The sequence below is a fragment of the Nycticebus coucang genome, chromosome 5, assembly GCF_027406575.1.
Source record: "Nycticebus coucang isolate mNycCou1 chromosome 5, mNycCou1.pri, whole genome shotgun sequence".
Taxonomy (NCBI): domain Eukaryota; kingdom Metazoa; phylum Chordata; class Mammalia; order Primates; family Lorisidae; genus Nycticebus; species Nycticebus coucang.
Window position 1 is genome coordinate 102,868,625 of NC_069784.1, and position 22,758 is coordinate 102,891,382.

At 37.7% G+C, this 22,758-nt stretch overlaps 2 protein-coding genes across 4 annotated transcripts in view; both read left to right on the forward strand.

Moving 5' to 3' along the window:
- The first annotated feature begins 481 nt into the window (after window positions 1-481).
- On the forward strand, window positions 482-20,636 carry HINT3 (histidine triad nucleotide binding protein 3). Of its 2 annotated transcripts, XR_008380198.1 has the most exons (6): window positions 482-943; window positions 8,935-9,052; window positions 12,584-12,653; window positions 15,364-15,490; window positions 18,456-18,574; window positions 18,807-20,636. XR_008380198.1 is itself a non-coding variant. In XM_053591778.1 (5 exons), the coding sequence occupies exons 1-5, from the start codon at window positions 749-751 to the stop codon at window positions 18,486-18,488; spliced, it is 543 nt and encodes a 180-aa protein (XP_053447753.1). In that variant the 5' UTR covers window positions 483-748; the 3' UTR covers window positions 18,489-20,636. The 2 variants fall into 2 exon arrangements, 1 of the variants encoding a protein (XP_053447753.1); XM_053591778.1 differs by having other exon boundaries at window positions 483-943; window positions 18,456-20,636.
- The window catches only part of TRMT11 (tRNA methyltransferase 11 homolog), a 69,133-nt gene continuing 64,928 nt past the window's right edge, over window positions 18,554-22,758 (forward strand). The window contains exon 1 of one of the 2 annotated variants that reach the window (XM_053591776.1): window positions 18,554-18,574. In XM_053591776.1, coding sequence (XP_053447751.1) covers window positions 18,554-18,574 — 21 coding nt within the window. Of the gene's footprint in view, window positions 18,575-22,526; window positions 22,634-22,758 lie in introns of those variants that run through there. The other variant, XM_053591775.1, reaches the window with a different exon arrangement.

A 22,758-nucleotide genomic window follows, 5' to 3' on the forward strand; every position in this document is an offset into this window, starting at 1 on the left:
GACTGTTTCAGACTATCAACTACTGGACTCTGCATTTTCTTACATATGAAGAATGTGAGGTAAGAAAGGATGCTAATTTTGATCTAACTGGTGCTGTTAAACAACATCAAAAAGTCGACAGAGATGGTAAGTTCAGTTTGAAACATTTTGAGCTTAAACTCCTAAAATCCTGCCTGAAAATGAACACGATCTATGCAGGAAACAAGGATCTGGAGATTTTGTTTATTCTCTTAAAGCCTCCTAATTTTTTAAGCAAAAATTTACAAATCTTTTTTTTCTTTTTAAATAACAGCGCGGTGCAATTTTGGGACATGTAGTTGACGTATCACGGCCTTAGAGAAAAGGGGTTCAGAAGGCTCGAAAAGAGCCATTAATCCAGACGTTCCAGCGCCCCAGTGACGTCACCATGACGCGAGGCGCGCTTGCGTGTTGCCGGACGTCTTGCGTCATTCCCACCCAGGCTCAGGGGGCGGGGTCACTCCCGGCAGCGCCGTCGCGCCCCCCCTAGTGGCAGCCGGCCTCAAGGCCACCCTCTGGTTCCTGGGCTCCGCACGGTGTAGCTTTACCTTAGCGGCCGGCCTAACTCTGTGCTGGCGCCCAGACCCTCTGAGGCATGGCCCAGCGCCAGTCGACGGGCGACCCCTCGAGGTAAAACCGAGGACGTGCGGGAGCGGGAGCGAGAGGCGCTCCCTGCATCGGCTCTGGAGTGCCGGAGAAGCCGAGGCTGTAGGCCGCGGGGGCGGGTGCGATGGCGCAGGAGCAGGTGAACTGCAACTTTGACTTCACCCCAGATTGTGAGGCAGCGGAGACTGCAGAATCTACGGTGCCCGCTGTGGAGGCCCCCAAATACTCTGCGGAGTCCGCGAAGGACTACGACAGCAAGTGCGTGTTCTGCCGTATCGCGAGACGGCAGGAACCGGGCACCGAACTCCTGTTCTGTGAGGTAGGCAGCGACGGGCGGCGGGTGTGGCTGCGAGTGGGGGGAGGCCTCGCCTTGTGTGGTCGGGGACTGGAGGGATCCGATCGCCACTCAGCTGGCTCAGGCGTGGCTGCCCTATGTGCGTGGGGCTGAACGAAGCTAGGGATCCTACTGTTAATGACAGACTTACTTTTCTCAGGGGGCGTTGGTCTCCAGCGGTATTTTTGCTGTTTGCTGGGGGATATGGATGGAAGTCTCATTTCTGTTATAAGTAGCAAACTCTTAAGAGCTGACTTTGAACACTGCTTTTCCCGTCACGGACCGATCCATTTCTGTGCACCTCTTTGCAATGAAACTCCTCAAAAACAGTCTATTTGCTTCCCAAACCCTGTCTCCTATACATTCCCACACTGGCTCCTATCATATTTTACTGCCACCACTCTGTTCAAGCTACTCTTGTCAAGGTCACCAATGACCACGTTACTAAACCTAAGGATCCCTTCTCAGTCCTCAGTGTGTCAGAAACAATCAGTTATTGTCTCCCCCTTGATAAACTTTTCTGCTCTTGGTTTCCAGGACACCACACTTTCCTGGCCATTCCTTCCTACTGTCGTGTGCTGCTTTCTCTTCTTCCAGATCTCTCTCACCACGGAAGTTCTCTTCCCTCCTTAGCTACACTCCCCTTAGTCATCTCATGCAGTCTCTGGCTTTTAATGCTGTCTATTTGCCAATGACCCCCAAATTTACACATCTGGTACAGACTTTTTTCCTGAACTTCAGACTTGAATATCTAACTGTCTACTCAACCACCCCATACCCATGTCTAGCACATGTTACAAACCTGTGTGAAACTGAGCTGCTCTGGGGAGAGCGTTCCCTCCCACTCCCGAAACCTGCTACCATTTCAGTTGAGTAAAACTCCATTCTTCCAGATGCTTGGAACAAAAACCTTGAAATTATAACTTGATGTTTTAACTTCTTATATCTAATTCATCAGGAAATTCTTTAACGTACATCCAGAATTCATGGATAAAGAAACAGTGGTACATATACCCAATGGAATATTACACAGGCAGAAAAAAGAATGAAGCCCTGTCATTTGCAACAACATAGATGAAACTGGAGAAAATACTTGCAAAATATGTTAAGTAAAAAAAGCCAAGCACAGAAAGATAATCTTGCATGTTCTCACTCATATGTGGGAACTAAATATTAAAAACAATTGCTCTCATGGAGATAGAGAGTGGAATGGTTATCAGAGGCTGGTAAAAGTAGTGAAACATGATGGATAAAGTAGGGATGGTTAATAGGTGTAAAAATAGGTAGGAAGAATGAACAATATTTGACTATGATCAACAGTAAGTCAAGGTATACTTTAAAATAACTGAAAGAGTGGAATTGGAATGCTCCTAATACAAAGAAATGTTAAATGTCTGAGGTGATGGATACTCTCATTATTCTGATTTAATTCACATTCCTATATAAAAACATCACATGACAATGTAACCTCATTGTATGTACCCTAATATTAATCTGAAATGAAAAAAATTACATGAAAAACCTCCCAAACACCCGTCATGTATATCCTATAAAGATACATAACTATTATGTACCCATAATAATTAAAAATAAAATACTAAAAATATTCATCAAAGGGTGTGAGATGGTCCAGACTTTTATTATAGCCAACAGTCAGGGGTTTTTCTTTATTAGGGACATTCTTAGAGTAAAAAATATGAAGAGTCTGGGGGCATTTTTACAGAGTAAATTAAACATGATAAATACTTTCGACTAATTTGCCCCCTAAATGGGCAGCACAGGGTGAATGTACATAATAGTCTATTGTCAGTGGACAAAACTCAAACCCTCCTCTTACTCAGCAAAGGTCGACACAAAAGACTTCTATGACTCAAACCTCCACACACCAAGCAATCAGTTTGGCAACAGTTACCAGCTGAGTGTCCTCCAGTTTAATTGCGACACTGTCTACCTGGAGATAGTGTCATATCCCACAGGTTGAGGGCTCAGGATCCAAGACTGGTTCCTGCCTTTTCACCAGTTGCAAGTCTGGGCCTCCAGAAGTTCTAACCAAATAGATTCAAGTTAGGGATACAACCCTCTCTTTGGATTCAGTTAATTTGCTAGAGCAGCTCACAACTCAGGGAAACACTTCAGCTTACCTATTTATTATAAATGACATTACAAAGGATACAAATGAAGAGTAGGGCAAAGTGTTGGGTGGGACAGGTGCACAAAGCTTCCATGCTTTCCCCACATGCACCACTCTCTATGAACCTCTACATGTTCAGCTATCCAGAAGCTTTCCAAACTCTGTCCTCATGGGGCTTTTATGGACGCTTCCTTGGATAGGCATAATTGACCACTGTGTATAAAATGTGATTAGACCAAAAGGGTAGTAGACTGACTGAGACTGAGTGGGGAAACCCAGCAAGGCCTGTCCCTTCAGGTTCTTCATGGCCTCTCTGCAGTATTCCCTCCTCCAGTATATGGGGCAGAACCCCATTCTGAAATGAGAGCCAATGACCAGCAACTAGCAGGTGAAAGGGGAGCAGGAGGTCAGAGAGAGTCTTTGTTCTGAGGCCTAAAGTGCCCTGATATTATAACAAAAGACTGTAACAAGGGTATGGGAGTTAGGAGCCAGGAAATGTGGATAAAAACTAATACATCTATTATGATATCATATCTATGTATAATACAGAACATAAGATAACATGCTTGTGCAGTAGTGCTTCCAAAAGTTGAGTATTTTTTTCAAATTGAATATAAGATGATTTGATATATAAGAGTTCACTAAAGGTTAAAGATTAATATTTTGTTTATTTTTTAATAAAAATTTATATTTTGTTTTATTTTTATTAAAAACATAAAAATATTAATATTTTGTTTTTTTTTTAATTTTGAGATAGTCTCTCACTCTGTTGCCCCAGGCTAGAGTGCCATGGGGTCAGCCTAGCTCACAGCAGCCTCAAATTCCTGGGTTCAAGCGATCTTCCTGTATCATCCTGAGTTGCTGGGAGTACAGGTGCCTGCCACAATGCCTAGCTAGTTTTTCTAATTTTTTGTAGAGACAGGGTCTTGGCTGTTCTCAGGCTGGTCTCAAACTCCTGAACTGAAGTGATCCTCCTATCTGGGCCTCCCAGGAGTGCTGAGATTACAGGTGCGAATGACTGCACTTGGCCAAGATTAATATTTTTAGAAAGAGAATAATCGTATAGCATCTAAATTGTACGTTTTGTTTTAAACGTTCATATATTCATATATATTCATTGTAAACATTCAGAAGCTATTGGGTTTACATAAAGTGAGTTGTATTTGTAATTCAAGTGCAGAGGAGAAAAATTCTATTAGGAATCATTGGTGTTACCAGTGTCTGTGGGATTAGTCTGGAAAATACTTGTGACAAAAGCTAGAGAAGACTCCTCACTCCATAAACCTCTATGTGGTGTTTTTTAAATCTGCATACTGAAGATTTAAAAACAAGTAAAGGCTAGACTGTGCCTTCTCAATGGGAGATGATGTGACTCCCAAGGGGATGAAAATTGTTTTTTGGTTGGAAGGCAGTATCTTACTCTTTTTATGTATAAGGCACAGTTATACATAAGTACATAAATGAAGTAGACCTGTGGTATTAAAATCTCATGGGGGTGAGATTAGGGGGAAAAAGTCCTAAAAGGCTGATTTGATGGACAATAATGAAAATATAGTTCAGAAGCACTGGGCTAGATTTCGTCTTGCTTGAGACCCTACTGGAGAAATGTCTCAGTGGAAATTTAACTTGAATATTCTTCCCATTCTTTAATCAAAATTGACCTAACACCTTAAATGGCATGGTACTTAAATATTCTTTCAAATATATTTGTTAATTCGCTTTAGATATCATTGAGTTTCAGTTGCTGGAAAGAAAAACCATCCTAGCTATTTTAAGCTGGAATTGATTTAACGTAGGAAATTATTTATTTTTGGAAGAGCTGTGGAGCAGGTTCTAGAAAGAGCCTTCAAGAATGATGCCCATATCCACACTGCAGAACTGGCTCCTGGGGCAGTTGCTTCCTCTGCTGCACTTAGGAAAGTGGGAATCAGAACTTTGAGCTTCAGAAAAATGCCTCCTGAGGTGTGATTCAGAGATGAGCAAGCAGTGTGATTGCTGCTACTTAAGTGATTTCCAGGGAGAACATTTTGGCATTTTGGCTATTTCTTTTGCTGCAATAGTTAGCATCCCTGAACTCTGGGCTCTGAATGACAGTAGCACCCACTACCAAAGAGTACCTTCGTGTTTCTACCCCTGATTGAGAGGTGCTGCTAAAGAACCACACTATACCTCCTGGGTCCACGTTGGCAGCCCATCCTGACAAAACATGGGTGTATCACCATTCTTGACACCCAGTGTCTTCAAAAGTTGAAATAGTGGGGGGTGAGGGGAGAAAGAAGAAAGAAATTTATCTCGGTAGACTCTGTGGACCAGGTGGAAATAGCTGAAGCAGCAAAAACATGGCTTTCTAATTGGCATCTGGTTGGCAAGATCTAAATTCCATCTGTTAGTTTTAGCCTTTTTGGTTTCTGTAGTACAGAAAGCACAGAAATATTTAGAATGGAGGTTGAGTGCCAATCTACCCTTTTCATTACAGTTTATTCATTGTATTTAAGTTGGTGGTTAGAGTCATTGGTGATAATGAAGTTATCACTACCCTATTTATCCCTATCCATAGAAACTTTTAAAAATGGTATATCATTCAGGTTTTCAGATATTTTTCCAGGAATGGAGATGGACTTTCCATGATCCTTCAGTATCTGTTTATGTTCTATATTATCAAAAAGAGTAAAAATTTGATCTTGCCTAGGGTGGAGTGGAAGTAGGAAGGGCAGAAGAATTTTTATTCTTTTAATATATAAAGCACAAATATACTATACAGGACATAAATAGATACACAGTGTTATGTGTGGTATTAAAATATGGGAGCAGGGTAATTAGGGAAAAAAGACTAATTGTAGGCTCCTTATAACGAGGAAAGCCCAAATAGGCACAGTTTCAATGTAAAAAAAGTGTTCTGCAAGGAGAAACTGAAAGATCATGGAAAATCCATCTTTGTTCCTAGAAAAATATCTGAAAACCTGAATGACATACCACTTTTTAAGGGGTAGAGGAGGATGTGTTAGTAATTTTATCTTCTATCAAGTATTTGTTATTTATATTCAACAGTTTTACAGGCTTACTATGTGTTACTTACTTGGAGTTCAAGATGAATGTGGCATGCCCCACAGTTTATCCATCCATTGTGAGTAAGAGTGTGTGTGTGTGTGTGTGTGTGTGTGTATGTGTCTATATTTGTAATTTTTTTTTTTTTTTTGAAGACTGGGTCTTGTTCTGTCTGTTGCCTGGGCTAGAGTGCAGTGGCATCACCATGGCTCACAGCAACCTCAAACTCCTGAGCTCAAGTGATCCTCATGCCTCCACCTCCTGAGTAGATGGGAGTTCAGGCTCATGCCACCAAGCCCAGCTAAGTTTTTAATTTTTTTGTAGAGATAGGATCTTGCTCTTGTTCAGGCTAGTCTCAAACTTCTGGTCTTAAGTGATCCTCCCACCTCACCCTCTCAAAGTGCTATGATTATGGTGCAAGCCACCACACCCTGCCTCCTATTCTTCCTTCTTACACACACGATATAGCTTAATCACTGCCGTGCTCCTTGCTATTTTTTTTTTAGCTTGACTGTATCACAGAAATAATTCTATAAGTATATAAATGTCTTCCTCATTCCTTTCTATAGTTACATAGTATTCCATTGTATGGATTTATCATGATTTCTTTAACCAGTCCCCCAGATGACGGAAGGACATTTGGTTGATTTACAGTCTTTTGCTATGATAAATCATGCTGCAAAGAATAGCCTTATGTCGTTTCTTATTTTTTGCCACTGTATTTTTGGAATAGGAGGATCATCTGTCTTAACATGAGCAATCTAAATGATGGCTGGGTCAGTAGTAGGAGTAGAAGAGACGATGACTTAACAGAGCCAGTTTCAATAGTTTAGAAAATTTAGTGGGAATCTAATTCAGTCACAGCATAGACTAAAACATCAAGTTTCTTTGTTTTTAACAGGAATTTTATCTATTCTTGGTGATGATGACAGTTATGTTGATTGATATTTTTTATTAATTGGAATTGGGAAAATAAATTATTTATTTATATATGACATTTAGTAACCAAAACCTTTCAAAATAGGGGTTGGAAGATAGAGAACTAAGCATTTCTATGGCTAAGTTATAGAGGATGGGACAGCAGGTTTTAGGACCTTTAGCTTTTCTCTTGTTATTATGTGGCACTTACTGGTAGTATTAATCTAAAGAAGTGTTACTTCTGCTCTGGGGTATATTCAGCAATGTCATCTCAAACTAAGTCCAACCAGGATGTATTCTATACCTGAAAGACTTAACCTCTGGATTTTTAAAAATTAATGCCATAATTGAGAGAAAATAAAAATATATAATGTTGTGTTATGAACCAATCTTGGAAGTATGATTGTGTAAGTTTTACTGTGCTAGATTTGACCCCCAATATTGTTTCTCAACTGGAAGAATTTAATAATGGAAAAAGCAATCAAAAACATTGTAGTCCTTGACATTTCCTTTTTTAAAACATTACATAGATATCAATATTTTATTTTACTGTTAGACAGAAAAACCGTAATAAAATGGATTAAAATTAATATAATTGTCATACATGTTGTCTTAGGATAACCAAGAATACGGGAATGGTTTTGAGGCCCTTGTTTGAATAGAATTTTGGCTTTTGGAATGGAGAACTAATGAGCAACCTTGTACTCAGGGAAATTATACTTATTGATACTGATTTTATTAAATTTTGGCTTTACAGGGGTGGTGCCTATGGCTCAGTGAGTAGGGTGCCAGCACCATATACCAAGGGTGGCGGTTTCGAACTTGGCCCCAGCTAAGCTGCAACAAAAACATAGCCGAGCATTGTTGTGGGTGCCTATAATCCCAGCTACTCGGGAGGCTGAGGCAAGAGAATCACCTAAGCCCAAGAGCTGGAGGTTGCTGTGAGCTGTGACGCCATGGCAGTCTACCAAGGGTGACAAAGTAAGACTCTGTCTCGAAAAAAAAAAAAAATTTGGCTTTATGTTTTAATATAAGATATTAAATAGTTATTTAGAGGAACACACATTTTCTCTTAGAAGAGTTTGAAACCCAAATGAGACTTTGTCTCAAAAAAAAAAAGGTTTAAAATATAATCCCTGGATATGTAGATGCTTGCAGACATTCTTGTTATAATTGAGGAAAATGCCACTTTGGAAAAAGTTAAATATAAAAAAGAATTTATCTATTTTGCTCTGATTCTATAGTCAAACCTTTAAAAGTACATATTAGGAGTAAAAAAACCTTGGTTTAGGGTAGGAATGGAGAAATGATACTATTGATTGATTAAGACAGAGTCTCACTCTGTTGCCCTGGGTAGAGTGCTGTGGTGTCAGAGCTCACAGCAACCTCAAACTCTTGGGCTCAATAGATCCTCTTGCCTCAGCCTTCTGAGTAGCTGGGACTACAGGTGCCCAACACCACCCAGGCTACTTTTTCTATTTTTGGTAGAGATGAGGTCTCGCTCTTGTGCAGGCTAGTCTCCAACTCCTGAGCTCAGGTGATCCTGCGTGCTAGGATTACAGGCGTGAGCCACCGCACTGGTAGAAAAATGTAAAATGAAATAAAAAATTCTGGGACTATTGGTAATGAAGTTTTAATGAACTTCACTCATAATTGTTTCCCTGAAATTGACTTCATGTGGTCTTTTATTCTTTTGAATAAATAAGCATCTCATGAAGAAAGCAATATGAACTTAATGTGTAATTATAAAATTGCCCAGTAGGGCTTAGTTGTAACTTAAGTACTATTTCCCTGTCAGACAGATTTATGATGTTTAAGTCATGCCAGACCAGGACTAGGACGTTCATTTTAAAAATTCACTAACAATATGTTTTTTCTTTAGAACGAAGACCTAGTTTGTTTCAAAGATATCAAACCAGCAGTCCCTCATCATTATCTTGTAGTGCCAAAAAAGCATATGGGAAACTGCAAAGAGCTAAAGAAAGATCAAATAGAACTGGGTAAGATGATGGCAGTATTCTTCATTGTTATATGTCACTTTGAATTGGTAGCAGGGATGACAGTGAAGATTCAAAAGAAAAAGTCTCTCTAGGTATTATGAAAAGGGAGCATTATGTTTTTTTTAAATGTTCATTATAAAAAATTTTGAATTTATGCAGAAATAAAGAAAATGGTATAATTTCCATGTATTTGTCACTCAACTTCCACATTTATTAACTCATGGACAATTTTTTTAATGTGTTAACCTTCTCCCATAGTGGATTTAAAGCAAATCCTAGGCATCATGCTATTTAATTTTTATAATCTCTAAAAGATAATACCTTTTATGATTTTTCAAATGATGGCTTTTCTTGACTCTGAAACGAAAGGTGCTATTAAAAATTGTAAACAAACAAGTTATGATATGATATATGGTCTTGTATTGCTTTGGTACTTGTATTGCAGTCTCCTATATGAGGTCAAATTAGCACCAAAATATAAATTTTAGTGATAAAATTTTAGCTTCTGAAAAGGAGAAGCTAAAAACTATATCATAGCATTTGGTAGAGTGCCGTAGCGTCACAGTTTACAACAACCTCAAACTCTTGGGCTTAGCCATTCTCTTGCCAGCCTCCCAAGCAGCTGGGACTACAGGTGCCCGCCACAGCTATCTTTTGTTGCAGTTGTCGTTGTTTAGCTGGCCTGGGCTGGGTTCGAACCCGCCAGCCTCTGTGTATGTGGCTGATGCCATAACCACTGTGCTATGGGCACTGAGCTATTTTATGACATTTCTAAGTTCACTTTAAATCTGCTTTGGCAGGCTTTGTGACCAAGGTCTGAGATTAATTTGATAAATACTTTAAAGTAAGCCTACAAGATAGATAAATTGGGCCAGATTTTTAAAAGATGAGCAACCTTTTTATTGAAAAACCTTGATGTGTAATTTATTAGTTTTAGGCTACTAAATTAACAGTTTTCAACCTGTTGATTCTGAACTGCAAAACTTGTGCTTGAAGTGTTTTGAAGTCCTACAGGTCAACCAAAATAAGTGTAAATGAGGCAATAATAAAGTGCTTTGAAGTTCCGATAGTGCATTTCAGAGCATACATGATTTGAAACTAGAGCAGCAGTTCTCAACCTGTGGGTCGTGACCCTTTTGTAACAATGAAAATATATCGCCGCATTAGGAAAGTTGATAATCACTGAACTAGAGGGTAGCTTTGAGCTTATAGATACCAGTTTGACTTCAACTTACCTGACTAATTAAAACCTTTCTTATTTTAAAGTTCCTATTTTCATTCTTAGACTTCAACTTACCTGACTAATTAAAACCTTTCTTATTTTAAAGTTCCTATTTTCATTCTTATAATTATTTCTTAGAGACCATACTTTAGCTTTTTGGGACTTTCTCAGTTTATCTTCAAATTAGAGGGAAGTTTGTAGAGAATAGAGACTGCTGTTATAACTAGATTTATAAATGTTGCAAATCAGATGTCACTAGTTTTGGAGCAGCTGGTGATGTATTTCGGGTTTCGTATTTTTCTTTCTGCTTTTGTGTATATTTGAATGTTTTCGTAATAAAAGTTGCAAATTAATGATTTTTATGCAATCTACAAAATTGGGAAAATAGTAAGCATATAGAAGAACTCAATAACACTACCATGCACCATTAGTCTAACTGATATTTATAGAACTCTAGATAACTACAGAATGTACATTTTTTAAAAAGCATGTTTACCAAGGTTGGTCATATTCTGAGCAGTAAAATGAGACTCAAAACATTTCAAATGATTGAACTCTTAAAAAGTATGTTTTATGAAGACAATGGAATTAAATTAGAAAAATAAAACAATCTCAAATAGCACTAAATAAACAACATTTAAATAAATAAGACAAAGAAGAAAATAGTTTGAGTTGACTGGTAATAAAAATACACTATATCAGAATTTGTAGGATATAGCTAACGCAGTGCCTAGATGAAAATTTATAGTTTTGTTGTGGTGAGACCTTTATACTCTAATCTTAATAATTTTGAAATGTATCATGGCATTACGCACATTAGATGAAGTCTCCCCAAATACCCTCCCTCCTCTTGGCTTCCAAATAAGTAAGCAAGGAGATGGTTATGTTAATCAGTTAGATGTAAGCATTCCACATTGTATATCAAATCAGCATATTGTACCCCATAAATGCATTAATGTACACAGTTATGATTTAATAAAGAAAATTTATAGCTTTAAATGCTCATATTAGAAAAATAGGTTTAAAATCAATGATCTAAGTTTTCATTTAAGATTCTGGAAAGAGAAGCAAGTCAACCAAAGTAAGTGTAAAGGAAGCAATAATAAAGAGTAGATATCAATGAAATAAAGAGGATACGATAGGCTTTGCTCCACATATTTTAATATGATTTTAAGTAATATATAATTGTGATTTTATGATTGTTATGTCTTCTTATTGAATTGACGCTTTTATATTTACCCATAAGGCAACATGAGTATATTTTAAAGAAAAAAGATACAGTCTGGCTTGAAGTGATTTGGGAGCTTTTTTGAACCATATGGTACTCGCCTAGTCAGAAGTCTGGCAGTCTCCCAGCTGAAGTCTGACTTAAACATTAATGACAATTTTATAAGCCTCTGTAGAACCATTCTCTATAGATTCTTTTAGTTCTTCCTTTTTCAAATGCATGATTATACCATTCAGAAACAAAGAGGGATGACGGTTTGGCATTATACTTTGAAGATATCAGGTTACCAAAATTTTTCTAATGGAGTGGTTTATTCCCATCTGAAACACTAACAGACAAAAGGCAGATAGAGTTTGGAAGCCAAAGTCATTATATAAATGTTTGGCTAGTCAAGACTAGGCTTACTTGAAGGGAAATTGTATTCTTAATTTGGGGTCAAAGACTTTTTTTTTTTTCTTTGAGAAGAGCCTCAAGCTGTCACCCTGGGTTGTCACAGCAACCTCCAACTCCTGGGGTCAAGCGATTCTTCTGCCTACGCCTCCCAAGTAGCTGGGACTATAGGCACCCGCCATAAAGCCCGGCTATTTTTTGGTTGCAGCCCTCATTGTTGTTTGGCGGGCCTGGGTTGGATTTGAACCCGCCAGCCCAGGTGTATGTGGCTGGCCCCTTAGCTGCTTGAGCCACAGGTGCCAAGTGGCTCAAGACAAATTCAGAGTTTTCCTGTCTTTCTTACTAATTAAGACAATACCTGTTTAATTACTTAGTTTTCTTATGATTAGAATTAGTCGCAGTATGACTGGATGTCCTAAATTGCTCCTCCATCATACCTCTTAACAGTTGTCTAAAGTCCGCCTATGTATGGTATTTTGTGATGGTGATGTTGCACTGGGGCTCAATGTGAAACTTCATTTTAGTTGTTGATTAGCAAACTTCTCAGTAACCTAGAGATATTGAATGTGTCTTTTAAACATTTACCACCTTGATCTGACTTTTAACTAGGACCTTAAATGTTAAGATTAGTAGCAGTTTTGTGAACATAATGTCTCCAAATGGATAATGTAATTTCTTTCCTGTTTTGCAGTTGAGAACATGGTAACTGTTGGAAAGACCATTCTTGAAAGGAATAATTTCACTGACTTAACAAATGTGAGGTATGAATCCTTAAAGGTAGAAAGAAAATATTAGACATTATAGACATTTTAAAACTGTTAATTCTTTATGGAAAATGGAAGCAGCAGTGTCAGAGTTTGTGGTTTAAATGTAGTTTCCCCAAAAATAAGAATATAGTTCATTGGTAGTATAAATTTAATATCTTCCTTTCATGTCTCAACAACTTCCACTAATCTCCACATACAGTTTAGATAAACAAGTACATATGTACAGTCGCTAGGCAAAAGACAGAGGGTGCCAAAAATATGTATATAGATTTTAAGAAAGGAAAAAACTATTTTAAAGTTGTAATACTGAATATGTATCCATAACAAAAGATGAATACAAGTCAGGTTTGAATTCTGCATTTAGGAGGTGCTTAAAGTGGCACCGGCGTCCAGACACTTCTGATTATGGTAAATTGCTGCTTGAGTAACACTGACCGAAGTGTCCACTTGTATGGCTATCCATGTGGTTTCAATTTCTTCCCCAAGTACTGTCAGTGTAGCTGGTTTTCTATAGTATCCCACATCCTTTAAGGCACCCCCACTCACACCTCCATTGTCATTGTACTTCCACAACGTTTTTTGTTTGTTTATTTTGAAGCAGTGTCTCACTCTGTCACCCTGAGTAGAGTGCCATGGTGTTGTAGCTCACAGCAACCTCAAACTCCTAGGCTCAACTGATCTTCTTTGCCTCAGCCTCCTGACTAGCTGAAACTACTCGTACCCACCACAATGTCCACTTAATTTTTCTATTTTTAGTAGAGATGGGGTCTCCCTCTTGCTCAGGCTGATCTCCAACTTCTGAACTCAAGCAATCCACCTGCCTCAGCCTCCCAGACTGCTAGGATTACAGGTGTGAGCCTCTGCACCCTGCCTCTCCACAGTGTTCTTGAATTTAAAATACCGCTTCAAAGTGTCTTGCCCTCCTCCAACAAAAGGCAACTGTGCTTTTGCCATTTTCTTTGTCTTGTCTGTTGCATGGTAATGGTAGCATTCATTTGATTAATACCATCTTTTAATGAACGTCATACTACATGTTTCCGCAATTCAATTCAACTTCAGAAAGTAATACATAGATAACAGTGCTTAAAATGTGTATACATTTTTTGGCCCCCCTAATAGTTATAAGTCTATTTTTTTCTTTGTTCAATATGTGCATTCTCATAAAATTGTAAGTTGAATTTTCTTAGAAAAACTTTTATGCAATTTAAAGATGAATTATATTTCTAAAATGAAATTAACTTTAATTCATCAACTTTACTCTGGTGGTATACACCAATGTTTGAACAAAAGCACATGATGTTCAATTTGTCAACTGTTTTAATTAATCTATGTGAAGTTTTTCTTTTAAAAAGATTTCTAACTTTGCTTGTGTGACCCATGCAGTACCAGGGAAGATATAGTGGAGATTACTTCTAACACGTTTGAACTGGAATTCAGAGTAGAACTGAATTTTAATGCTCTCCATGCTATTTGTTGTGTTTAGACAAGTCATTTAACCTCTCCAAAATAGTACGTACTCTGCCACCTTACAGGCTCAAATGAGATTACATATGTGAAAATTCTGTGAAAACCGTTACTTATCATCCAAGTAGATAATTACAAGGAACTGATTGCCTTTGAGATCCTTTGGTCAGCACATTTCATTCCTAGTCATAGGAGTGCTCATTAGAAAAATGAACATTGGGAAAGGAGTCAAGAGCTAAGTCTCAATCCCAGTTCTACCACTGACTAACTTTGTGACCTTAGGAAGGATCCTGGCTTCCACGTCTCTAAAATGAAAGGGGTGGGTGAAGTATTGAGTTGTTTCTAGTTTCTAGATTACTTGATTCTACATTATATGACTATTTCACAGACGGAAAAAATTTAGTCTTCTATTCTAGGTACTGGTAGAAGCTCTTGCATATGTACTGCATGTATGACTCCACACTGTTAGTCCCAGAGGATCATCACTGCAGTGTAACACTTCTCCTGTGTCTCCTTTCATACTCTCACTCACTTTTACTTTAAACATGGAAATATTTCTAGGCTTGGATTATTGTTGCAGGGGTGCCTTGCACCATTCAGCATAGGTAGACTTACAAAACTGTTTGTAAATTAATTTTTAAGAGGTTAAATCATACTTTAAAAATGCTTTTTTACCATTAAAAGGAATTATCTTAGAAAATTTTAGAAAACAAATAATTTTGAATAATTATCATGTAACTTAAATTTTTTATGATGACGTGGTCTTACTACTGAAATACTGTTCATTGGTAAGAAAATGCCTAAGTGCTTTCTTAAGGGAAAAGCACGCCATCTATTGGCTGTGTCTTACAATAAAGGAACACTACTATTTTAATGTCCAGTGATTTTTAGTTCAGTACAGAAGCATATTTTAGGAGAATTAAATCTGAATAGAATAAGGACTGAAGTGATAAGACATTATGCCAATTTAGAATTCATAAGGATTATACTGAGGCATAATATGTTATTAAGGCCTTCCTTGGTTACAAGTTTATGTTTCTGTGAACTTTAATATGAAAAGAAGAGGAAGTGTGTAAATACTCTGAAGTGCAAAAAGAAAAACTATAAAAGAGATTTGTAAGTAACCTGTTTACTTAAGGTATCTGTTTTGGATATCTGTAATATTTCTGTATTTTCATCTGAAAAAATGTGGAAACTATTGTGGAAGTGACTTTTGGTCATCTCTATCTTTCTGTTTTAGGATGGGTTTCCATGTCCCACCATTCTGTTCTATTTCCCACCTGCATCTTCATGTTCTGGCGCCAGTGAGTCAGCTTGGCTTCTTATCCAGTTTGGTTTATAGAGTCAATTCCTATTGGTTTATCACAGTAAGTGTTAATGCTGCATCAATAGCTTACAAAAATACTTAAAATATTTGTTCTTTTTGTTGCAGTTTTTCTTTTTCTTTTTTTTTGGCTGGGGCTGGGTTTGAACCCACCACCTCCGTATATGGGGCCGGTGCTCTACTCCTTTGAGCCACAAGTGCCACCCTTTGTTGCAGTTTTTCCTTTCTTGGCAGCAGCTTTTATAGATTTGATCATCTGTTCTAACATACTGCTTGCACATATCCAAAATAATAGTTTTTTTTTTTGAGATAGTCTTACTTTGCTGCCCTCAGTAGAGGGCCATGGTGTCATAGCTCCCAGCAACCTCAAACTCTTAGGCTCAAGTGATTCTCTTGCCTCAGTCTCCTGAGTAGCTGGGTCGACAGACTCCTGCCACAACACCCAGCTATTTTAAGAGGTGGGGGTCTTGCTCTGGCTAAGGCTGCTCTTGAACCTGTGAGCTCAGGCAATCCACCCACCTCGGCCTCCCAGAGTACTAGTATTACAGGCATGAGCCACCGTGCCTGGCCCTAAAATAATTTTGATTTGCAGCATTTTCCAGGTCATCAGATCAGTAGGAAGAAAAGCTATGACTAAAGCATCCCACTTTGTAAGCTGGAGAAATGATATAGAAGAACCAGGGTGTTCAGAGTTGAAACTTTGGAGTCAGAGCTGGTTTCAAATTTTGGCTCCATTATACTTACTTGAAGGGTCCAGGTGAAAGTTACATTCTTTACATGAGTTGATGAGATACTTTACGTGCAAAGCTTTTAAGATGGTATCTTGCAAATAGTAAGTATTCAATAAATGTTATCTGGTGCCTCTGTAAGGTCTGACAGTAAAGTTCATGGATTCATCCTAGAAAAAGTGCTGTGTACCTCATTGCTGAATATCACTATCATCACCTTTGAAGTACTCCCCTTGGGAAGCTGTACACCTTTGGAATTCTTTTTCTGGAATAGCCATCATGGCTGTTGTTGGATGGCACACAAAAACATGTAACATTAATAATAAACACCACTCAGAGAGACACTGCCACATACTGACACTAACACAGCTGTGAGACACTGATATATCAAGGTTATGGAACCTTACTGAATTGTTTGTATAGTGCTGCCAACATACCCGCATGGTGGCAAGTTAGTGAACTTAATTGTCACACCACCTACACAGATAGCTCTGAGGGTCATTCTAGAAAAAGAGTTCCAAAATTGCTTTGGAATTGCAAAGCTATCAGGTACTGGCATCTGTGCATAGCTTCCCAAGGGAATATTTTGAAGGTGATCATAATGATATTCAGTCCTGAGATAGGTAGCACTTTTGGGGGGATGATTTCTTGTACACATCCTCATAATTAGCATCATTATAGAACTTGATTGTTTATATTTTTGATAGTTTAAACACTTTAGAAAAAGGGCTGTAGTAGTGGTATCAACTGCCAGATCTGAAGATGAATCTTTGAGCCTAAAAAATTGTAGAAGTCTGCTTTGCTGAGGTAAAAGTAGATTAGAATTCAGCTGTTTATAAGCCTGTAGTCTGAAAGCTAAGCCTCAGTGATCAAGTGACTCTGGTTTCTCTAAGGCCACTTGATGAGTAGTTTATTAGGCTGTTTTATGTGTCTATGAAGGTAAGGTGACCTATCGTTACTCTGTCTGAATAATCATCAGGTAGTGTTTATTATTAGTTAATAATATTTCTAGTCATAGTACATAAGAATTGAAAAAGTATCTGATTTCTAGTAACTTCATATTTCAAACATATTATCCTTCTCTCCCAAATTGCCCAGATGATTTTATTTAAATAATATACATTTAAGATATATATGTATACATATGTGTATGTATTTGAAATGTAAAAAGTGGGACATTTTCTAGGGTAGTTGCTTTGGTTTTCTTAAAAAAGTTTGTATAATAGAGAAGGGACTTTTTTTCCTATTTGTATTTCTAATTTTCCATTAGATCTATACCTTTGTGATAAAAAATTAATGCACATACATTTTTGTAGTGTTTTTAACTGTATTTCTTACATGAAAGACTTTTTAGTTATAAAACAGCAATGTACAAAATGATGACATCCATTGATAGGTCAACCTGGGAATCTGAACTCTTTTTAAATCTGGAACTTTGTCAGTATATGAGACTTTGAAAAAAATAAAGATAAATATTGAAGTTTATTCTAACTCTTATATAATGTTCTAGATTATATAGGATAATTGAGAAAAAACTCTAAATGATCTAACTCGAAGACTTTAGTTTACTTTTTTCTTTAAATGAGCACATTTAGCATAGCAAAGTTGAGTGGAAAGTACAGAGTTCTCGTGTACCCACTCTGCACTAGTGCATCCTGCACCACAGTAGTACATTTGTTATAACCAGTGAACCTACACGGATACATTGTTATCATCTATGGGCCATAGTTTTTCTTAAGATTCCCTCTTGTACATTCTTGGGCTTTCACAAATGTATAAATATGTATATCCACCAGTATGGTATTGTACAGAGTGGTTTCACTGACCTACACATCTTCTGTGCTATGTCTATGCATCCGTAACCACTGATCTTTTATGTCTCCGCAGTTTTGCCTTTCCAGAAAGCTATATATTTGGAATCATAACAGTATGCAGCCTTTTCCAGTTGGCTTCTTTCACTTAGTAATTAATATGCATTGAAGATTCCTCCATATCTACTTTACTTTTTGAATCTTTAGTATTGTTATTGATTTTCGTTATCTTATTGAAACTTCTTAATGGATTTTCAATGTAGATAACAATCAGCCTATTCATATACAATATAGACCGCCTTTACTGTAATTTATAAAACTGTTACACAGATTTTTGTAAGGTATTTTTAAGAACAAAGTATGTGGTAGCTTTTCTGATGTGGTGTATTATAATAGGGATGGCAGCAGAATTATTTGATAAAGACTATGATATCTAGAATTTTAAAAGTGTGTGCTTTTTTAATTACAGGCTGAACATTTGATTGAAAAACTAAGAAAATGAAAATGTCAACAGTGGAAGATTTCCCTAATCTTGGTTCAATATTAACTAATATTTTGATCCTTTTGATGTCTAACTGCAGTTTTAAGGTTTGTTTGGTTTTATGAGAAGCTATTATTGAGTAGTTTTAAATTTTTTCTGATTATATATTTCCTGATAATCTATGATATAGTTATATGAATACTTGTCATTGACTTATAGGGTTTAATGGTTACCTGTCTAAAGATTTTATATGTATGATGCTATGGAAAAATCCCATTTAAAACAAATTCTGTTTATCAAGAAGGGTTCTGCATTTTTTTTTTTTTTTTTTTGAGACAGAGCTTCAAGCCTCCCTGGGTAGAGTGCCATAGCATCACAGCTCACAGCAACCTCCAACTCCTGGGCTCAAGCGATTCTCCTGCCTCTGCCTCTCAAGTAGCTGGGACCCCGCCACAACGCCTGGCTTTTGGTTGCAGCCGTCATTGTTGTTTGGTGGGCCTGGGCTGGATTCGAACCCACCAGCTCAGGTGTATGTGGCTGGTGCTTTAGCTGCTTGAGCCACAGATGCCGAGCCCAGGTTCTGCATTTTTTAAAAAGTCAAACTATTTTAATTCCTCAGTAGTCAATTATAATAGCATTTACTTATAAATAAATTTATAAATAAATTAATTTAAGTAATTTAATTCCTTATAAATTCAATTACTTATAAATAAACTTATAAGTAAAGTAATTTAATTCCTTATGAAGTCAATTATAATAGCATATACATAACATCTATAGGAAGTACTTTATTGGCACCTTTATTACAGTGAAAGAGAGAAAGAACTTAGCTATTTCTTGACAGTTCTACAGTTTTACACATAAATTTTCAAAAGAATACCATACTACTCAGTGATCGCTGATCTCTGAAAAGACTTATATATATGTCACTTTTTATCAAATTTCAGGTACTGGTTTTTACTTCTTTAAACCTCATATCTTTTTAAATAAATTGGCCCTGAAAGCCGTATAATATATATAACATAATGTCTAACAGTGAGTTTACAGTAACTATCAAATATGCTATCAGAAGTCACTAATTTTACCTGTAATAACATAAAAGGAAAAGAAACCAAGTGATTCACAGAAACTACTTTCTGGCTTTTTTTTTTTTTTTTTTTTTTTTAACCGAAAGGAAATTAGAATAAAAAGTGGTTAAACTTAGCTTTTTTTACAATCATGAAAAAAAAAAGCCTTGTTTGAAAGTGAAGATAGATGCAGGTTTAGATGAGAAAATTATTTTAATATCACAATGTTAACACTGATATTTCAACATCTGGGATCAATAGTGTATCATTTGTTCATTAATTTATTCATTTAGCAAACATTTATTGAGCACTTAATGTGTACCAGACACTGAAGGATAAAAAATAAAGGATGGAAATGAAAGAAATGCAAATGGAAAGTCTGCCTACAATTGCTAATACAGGGGTCAGATAAAATCAGCTATTAGAATTTAGTGTGTTAGGTGCCATAATGCTACAGAAGAGAATGTGGAAGGGAAACCTTCTGAGAGCAGGTGGCAGTGGAACTGAGTATTCAAGATAGAATGTTAGGTGAGTAGACAGTGACAGTTTAGGCTAAGAAACTCATATGTACTTTCCTTGAGTTCTACTTAGCCTGTTATTTACAGTACAATTGATGTAAATGTCCAAATTTCATCTCATTCACTGAAAGTGAAAAGAAGGATTTGGAAGTATGAGTTATGGGCTTTCAAGCTATGATGCCACAGCACTCTATGGGTGGCCACAAAGTGAGACTCTGTCTCAAAAAATAAAAAGTAAATAAATAAATAAATGAGTTATGGGTTTTCAAAATTATATTTGAAGGTTTTCCAGTATTGCTTTGTAATATAGCTCATTGCGCACTTACATAGATTAAAAACTGTAAGTTTATGAATCAGAAATATGATTAACCTCAGAGAAGGAATTTTTAACAGATGCAACCATCGGATGTTTTACTATGTGAACTTACAGTGACAGAAGTGACAACATTTAAAAAATAACATGTAAAGTATTTAAGGACTTCTTAAATCCTTTAAAGTGTTACCATTACAAATTAAAATATGCTTGGAGACTATAACGATGGGCAACTTTGGAATCCTAAATAAAAAATATAACATAGGTGTCAGCTGGATCTTTCTGGCCTTTTGTCCTTCATGGTGGTATCCACGAGCGAGCAATATCACTCCAAATATGAAACCTTTTTGAGTTTTGAGAAGAATCCACCCACACTTGGCATTTCAAGCATTTAATAACTAAACATTTACATGGCTATGGAAAAGTGTTGTATAGCTCCTGCCATCTTGCTGACTGTCTTTTCCTTTATTTTATGCCTTGCCTTTGGAACACATTTATCTTATTTTCTCATTAGACATGTTTTAATTTTCTCTGAAGCCTTAATTCTAGCCTGCATGCATGGCCCACAGGAAATGACCTAACTTAAGTAGGCTTATTTCAGATGTTTTGTGAGCTAAAGAGATTCTCTTAACATTAATTCTCAATCCAGTTGGCAATAGAGAAATACTTGTGTATTACATGTTCCTCAGAGAAAAATATTTGCAGTGCTTTGAAAATTTATTACAAAATTCTCTCCCTAAAAGTGGATAAGAAGACAACAAAACATGCTATTTATTTGTGTTACCTGGGGCTTTTGGGATTTGAAGCCTATTCATCCATTCCCCCTTTTCCCAGGAGGTTATTCTTAAACCTTAGTGTGCTTCAGAACCACTCCGTGGACTTCTTTAAAACCAACTGCTAGACCTATCCCCATAATGTCTGATTCAGGGAGTTTGGGTGTCAGGGAGGATTTTGTATTTCTAAACATTTTCCAGGTGATACTGGTGCTGCTTCTCCCAGGACCACACTTTGATAACTCCTGCTATAGTAGTTCTAAACTTTGCTCACTAAAATTAACAACAGGGGAGCTTTTAAAAATCTTTGTCAGGCCACACCTCAGACAAATTAAATTTTAGTCTCCGAGGATAGATTCCAGGCCTCAGTATTTTAATAAACTCCTCTGGTAATTCCAATGTGCAGCTAATTTTGAGAATCTGTGCAGAGCCCCGAACCTGCAAAGCTGAAGCCTGGAGCAGAGTGGATAGTATCCAGGTCTTGCTTGACCTTGTATTTGGAGCAGAGTAAAAGAAAAATGAAAGCTTTTTGGTATTTTGCAATCTTAATCTCATTGTAGACAAAGAATCAAGCTAAGGACTGATCCAGAGAGGCAATTTTAGCAGGCCCTAAGTTAGGATCCTTTCAGAAAACTTTCTATTTTAGCCAGTTGCTGAAATAAGAAGAGAATTCTCTAGTTTAGTTCAGTCAAGCAGCCATATCATGTTTGCCTGGAAATGTTTGGCGCTGGATTATTTGAATCATGGCAGCATTGGAGTTTGAGGATGACTAGGAGAGAATGCTGAATCTCTAGCTCATTTTCTTTCACATTTTTTTCTGTGCACAGAACTTTATTCACAGATACCAAATTAGAGGATATAGGTTTGTTGGGGGCAGGTTGAAAGAATGGGATCTACTTTTCTTCACTTCTGGAGATCTTGCTTGTTGGAAATTTGACCTGGAGGAGCTTAAATCATACTTAAATCAACTCCAGCTACTTAAGTCTGAATTCATATCCCTGATTATTTCCTACTAGCCTCAACACTGAAGTGGCATGTTATAAACCAAAGCTCAAAATTCCTCTTTAATTCCTGGTCCTTCCCAGGAATGGTTTTCTAGTAGTAGGCAGCTTATACCAGATTTGAAGAGTTGTAGAGAAAGCTGGAAGTATATTGCTGGTGGAACGGTCACCGGGAACTATAATGTTTTATCGTAACCTGCTCCTGAAAACAACGCTGCCCCTCGCACCCGCGGCTCCTTCTCAGAGTCCGCAGCCTGACAGGTGAGAAGCGCCTCCCAACTGCGGGCGGGGCTCAGACTCTGAGCGCGAGGAACGACGGGACAGCCCTGGCCTCGCCGAGCTTCCGTTTCCGGTCCTCAGGCTCCGCTTCAAGGAGGGGCGGGGGCCTGGACACAGCGCGCAGGCGCTGGTGGGCAGCTGCAATGGCGCTGCCGGGCACCTTGAACAGGTATCTGCTGCTCATGGCGCAGGAACACCTGGAATTCCGCCTGCCGGTGAGCCCGTAGTTTCCTCCGCAGCCTCGGACAGAAGAGGGCAGCGGAGTGGAGTTAGTGTGGGGGTGGGGGTGACCTGCACAGCCCGAGGATGCTGGGATTCGGGGAACTGTGTTGGGGCGGAT